The 5460-nt window shown below is 42.5% G+C and overlaps 1 protein-coding gene across 1 annotated transcript; it reads left to right on the plus strand.

Annotated features, from left to right (window-relative positions):
- Positions 1–4303: 4303 nt before the first annotated feature.
- On the plus strand, positions 4304–5245 carry LOC139018079 (olfactory receptor 56A4). Its single transcript, XM_070426720.1, has one exon. The coding sequence runs from the start codon at positions 4304–4306 to the stop codon at positions 5243–5245; it is 942 nt and encodes a 313-aa protein (XP_070282821.1).
- The last annotated feature ends 215 nt before the right edge of the window (positions 5246–5460 follow it).

Genomic DNA, 5460 nt, shown 5'->3' on the forward strand with positions numbered 1-5460 from the left:
CCTGTTCTAAGACGCATCTGGAGACCTCCACTGGAGAGGCTATTTTCCAGGTCCTATTGTGCACCAGTTCAGAGTGGTGGCTGTGCTGGTGACAATCCCACTGTTTTCCCAAGGAATCAATGCTAAGTGATTCTCTGTGGAAGGGGGGTATGGTTAACAGCTGCACTTTCTACAACTATACTTAAGAAACAGACTTTAGACAAAAAGGGAGAATTTAGACATAAGACCATATGATAAACGAGGTCATTCCCACAGATTTGCGTGGGCCCAGACTAGTGCTCCCATTGCAGGAGAGGGCTCAGAGGGAAAGTGCTCCCTGCCCACCTCGTTGTCCTTTGAGAAGTATGCTCCTCTGATTGCTGGGGATGTTCCTCTATCACCTCCCTCTACAGAGTTACAGGGCTGAGGATAGGTTATTCCAGTTCTTACCCACATAGAATTTTTTCCCGAGGAACCTCATCACTCAATTTCCCCCCTTCGTCACCCAGAGTTTCTTTTTCTTTATTTAGACTCCCCAAGAGCTTTTGATCTCCCCTCCCTCCCTCAATTCACAATGCTGAATTAAGCTTTTTGTAGTATACTCTCTTGAGAAATAGACCAGAGATTAGGGTACAGGTTCCTAACAAGAGCACATGTCCTGGGTGTAATGGAGAGGGAAGAGGCATAGTGGAGCCAGGGCCCATAAAAACAGCTTCTAGAGTCCACGGAGGAGCTGGTTTCGGTGCTTTTACTAACAGACAGAAATAGCAATTGTACAAGCTTCTGAAGATGGTGAGTCTTAAGTTAAGTCCAGGAAAACTGTGAGAAAGAAGGGGAATTTGGGAGCCTGGTATATATAGAAGGTAGAACTCTTTTAATAGGGTGCAGATGCCAAAACTGCCAAGATACTTACTAGTAGATCTTGGTGCAAGGGTGACCTAAAGCTGTTATTTCATTTAGAGCTGAGGCTGAGTCATTCTGTGATAATAAAGAGTTGTGTGTCCAAAACTTCTGTAGATCGAAGACTGCCACGCACATCATGGCTGGGAGGTCAAGCCTCTGTGTCTGATTGGGCCATCATCTTCTTTCTGACCCAAGGTGATCAGCCAAGGTGATCACTCCTTTTCTGGGCAATCATAGCTGGGCTTGAATCTTCTGCTGTAATTTTAGCTACCTCAGTACTTGTCTGACCTTCCCAGACTGTCCATATTTTACAGTGAGAGACTATGTTTTGCTCATGAGTGCTTAGAACAAGGAACCATTACAACAACTTCCTTGTGAATATCAGCCCGTGAATGCAAACTAATAGCATTGAATATTGGAGATCAAAACAATGCCCAGAAAGTCAACAATTCCTCATTTCTCAGATTAGGAGGCTCAGTTTTACTGAGGAGTATACAGTCAGAGGGGAAAAATGGTTCGCCTCTTAAGGAATTTAAAAGGAACTACAAAACAGAGCTGAAAGTATATAACTGCCTGAGAGAATATGTCTGTGCTATAGGTCTGAAAATGACATTTCTTCCCTGTATCAGTTAAAAGATCCTCTTTTAAAGATCCTTTAAATATGTTTTAGAGATCCTCAGTGGCATTTTTGACTTCAGTCTCTATCTGACCCCTTAATGGTTATTTACACTAAATTCTGTAGTCCTCCCACCCTCAAATACAATCTTTCTTCTTCACTTGCATCGGCTTTGTTCAGATTGTAATCACTTCTCTTTTGAACTGTTCAGAACTCACCAAAAAGAGAGTCCCTACCTTCTGTGTGATTCCCCTTTGTCCCATCTATAGCACATCACTCTCTGTTTCAAATATTCTGTGCTTCCTTGCAGTGTACAAGATATCTACTGCTACAGACCTCGCATGGCTGAATGTACTACTGCATACCTTTGATCATTGTCTCCGGACACTCTGCTCTCCTACCTCCTTTCCTCAAAGAACTAGGATCTACCAGCACCTACACCTCATAACTAATCATTACTGAATATCTGCCCAGGCAGGGCTTTCTTCTCTTACCGTTGCCTATAAGGATAGTTCTTTCCCTCAGGTAAATGTTGTCTCTTTTTTTCTTTTCTTCACTCATACTCCCAGCTTGCTATGTCTCTGGGCCAAAGAGGACCTCAGGAACTGATAGCCCCTTTCCCTCCATACAACACCTTAAACTTAAATATTATTTCTTTGTTTCATAAATGAGAAAACTAGGTACCATGGAGTTTAAATAGATATCAGGGTCATAGAATAAGTTTAAGAGCAAGATTTGAATTTATCTGAGGCCAACTTAAAAATATTTTTATTGATTTCAGAGAAAAAGGGAGAGGGGGAGAAAGATAGAAACATCAATGATGAGAGAGAATCATTGGTTGGCTGCCTCCTTCACGTCCCCCACTGGGGATCGAGCCCACAACCCTGAGCCCACAACCTGAGCATGTGCCCTGATGGGGAATTGAACTGCAACCTCCTGGTTCATAGGTTGATAATCACTGAGCCACACTGGCCGGGCTGAAGCCAACTTTCTAACTACAGCACATTGATTTATTTATCTGTATGTATGTCCCTTTCCTACTATAAGATCATCTTTAGTAGACCAACATTTATACTGCATTATAAATGCTTTTTAAAAATTTTCTCTATTAAGTTCTCAGAAGATATTTGCTAAATTCATGATGCATATTAGTATGCCTAACATTAAGATCAGGTACAGGGAAGGCACTGACTATTTTCTCACTTGTTCAAATAGATCAAGTCACTCTTTGGTCCTGAACTTGAGATTATCAGAAAGGAAGGTATGTTTTCAGGAAAGCAGGTATGTTTTTTATTCTTATTTCTTTGATTCTCAATGAGGGTCATTTTCCTAATCACACATGGAACTACAGGACAGAACTGATATATACTTGTCCTTACCCCAGCTTTAACCTTAGAATCCTTGGTTTCTTAAAGCCCCACAATGGGTAGAAAGGTGTGTGTGTGTGTGTGTGTGTGTGTGTGTGTGTGTGTACTGTTTTGGAGAGTATGGGGTATGGGATGTTAAAAACGAAAGAATGAAAGGCCTTGGGTCTTACCTTCTCTGGCAGCTGAAGTCTGATACTTTCTCAGACACACTTGATGTCCTGGAGAAGACTATCAGATGAGATGGGTGAGCAGGATCAGTAATCCCAACTATACTGATTATATGCCTCCTGGGCTTCCTCTCCACCTGCCATAAATCCTGGGCTTTTTCCTGATTCTTTGATGTGACAGCCATTACTATTACCCTTTCTAGCACTTGGTCACCCTTGGTCACCTGCTCTCTGTTTAGCAGTAAGGAAAATAAGACAATACCCAACTAAATAGACACCTGGAATCAAAGCTGATGAGTTTATAGAACACAGATTCCACAGGCCAGGCTAGGAAAATTGGATCCTGGACCCAAGGAATCATAGACAGTTTTGCTTACCATATACAGCAGATGAATCCCTGTGTAGGTTTATATGCCTACACTTACTCACTACTAACTAGCTTCCATTCTGCCTTTGATGAACCTCCTCCTGTATCTTTCAGTACTGACTAAAGGACCCAAAGAAGATACTCTTGATCCTTCAAAAAAAGATAAAAAACAGCAAGTAATCCAGTAAGAGAATGATAAACTCTATGCCGTTAAACCAAAACCCTCTTTGGGGCTAAGAGAAATCACTGCCTTTGGGTGGGATCAAGGGCTGCTGTACCTCTAACCCAGTATATTCTGATGAGTGAAAATGCAGAATCCCGATGTTGAGTTCTGTCCAATTGTATGGAGTCAGGTAGCAGAGCTCCCCATATAGCATTCTCTTCTACACTGAAGGGAGGAATTATTCTGGTTGAGTGTAAATCTTGTGTGGTGGCTGGTTCTTCACAATTTACTGGCTCTCCTGATTTTGTTCAAATGACTTTCTTCCCTTTTATCTATACCCTTTCATTTTCTGTGAAATTAGTATAACAGTATTAATTATTCTTAAGTGTTTTTAAAAAGTATAAAGTAAGATTGTGATTATAAACATTCTGCATAATGCCTAGCACATGACAAGTGTTCAGTTAAATGTCAGTGATGATTGGTGATTATTTCAAACTCTATAGGAGCAGGGATAATCTGGAAACAAACTAAATGTATAGCAAGGGGATTGGTTAAATAAATATTGGTACATTTGTCAGAAAGAAAAATAAATAAATAAAAACTCCATTGGGACAGGCTAAGAAACTGAGTTCTTAATGGACACGGAGTTCTACTGAATCTAGAATATATACTTTCAACTGTGATATGTTCTGTTCTCATTTTCAGGGACTCTGAATTTCTAGTTTGTACAGGATCCTTTACATGGCATCACCCAGCAATTACTCCACTGCTCCAGTCTTTGAATTTTTCCTCATCTGCTTCCCTAACTACCAGAGTTGGCAGCACTGGCTGTCCCTGCCCCTCAGCCTCCTCTTCCTCCTGGCCATGGGGGCCAATGGTATTCTTTTGATCACCATCCGACTGGAGGCCTCTCTGCATGAGCCCATGTACTACCTGCTCAGCCTGCTCTCACTACTGGATGTTGTGCTCTGTCTCACCGTCATCCCCAAGGTCCTGGCCATCTTCTGGTTTGACCTTAGGTCCATCAGCTTCTCTGCCTGCTTCCTCCAGATGTTCATCATGAACAGTTTCTTGACCATGGAGTCCTGCACATTCATGGTCATGGCCTATGACCGCTATGTGGCCATCTGCCACCCACTACGGTACCCATCCATCATCACTGACCAATTTGTGGCTAGGGCTGCCATATTTGTTGTGGCCCGGAATGCTCTCTTTTCTCTTCCTGTTCCAATCCTTTCTTCCCGACTCAGATATTGTGCAGAAAACATCATCAAGAACTGCATCTGCACTAACCTGTCTGTGTCAAAACTCTCCTGTGATGACATCACCTTCAATCGACTCTACCAGTTTGTGGCAGGCTGGACCTTACTGGGCTCTGACCTCATCCTTATTGTTCTCTCCTACTCCTTCATCCTGAGAGCTGTGCTAAGGCTCAAGGCTGAGGGTGCTGCGGCCAAGGCTTTGAGCACATGTGGTTCCCACTTCATCCTCATCCTGTTCTTCAGCACAGTCCTGCTGGTTCTGGTCATCACTAACCTGGCCAAGAAGAGAATCCCCCCAGATGTCCCCATCCTGCTCAACATCCTGCACCACCTGATCCCCCCAGCTCTGAACCCCATTGTTTATGGCGTGAGAACCAAGGAGATCAAGCAGGGAATCCTGAAGCTACTGAGAAGGCTGTAAGACACAAAAAGGATCAGGTTTGTCTTTGGAATTGTTAATGAAAGCCAGGAATTCTTTTTATGTTGGAAAGGAAATTTCACTTATAATGAGTGGAATGAATGTTGACTTTTCTTTTCCTTATTACCTCAAACAACAATGGAAACATTCCTCTGTGACTCATTGTTTCCTGTTGCTTCAAAGAAAACCTTCTTTTCCTGGATTTTCTTGTTACTTGG

The sequence above is a fragment of the Myotis yumanensis genome, unplaced genomic scaffold, assembly GCF_028538775.1.
Source record: "Myotis yumanensis isolate MYYU_CA2020_CCGP unplaced genomic scaffold, mMyoYum1.0.hap1 SCAF_10, whole genome shotgun sequence".
Taxonomy (NCBI): domain Eukaryota; kingdom Metazoa; phylum Chordata; class Mammalia; order Chiroptera; family Vespertilionidae; genus Myotis; species Myotis yumanensis.

Excerpts from the sequence above, each read along its gene's own strand:
- LOC139018079 (XM_070426720.1), top strand. The coding sequence starts at position 4,304 with ATGGCATCACCCAGCAATTACTCCACTGCTCCAGTCTTTGAATTTTTC.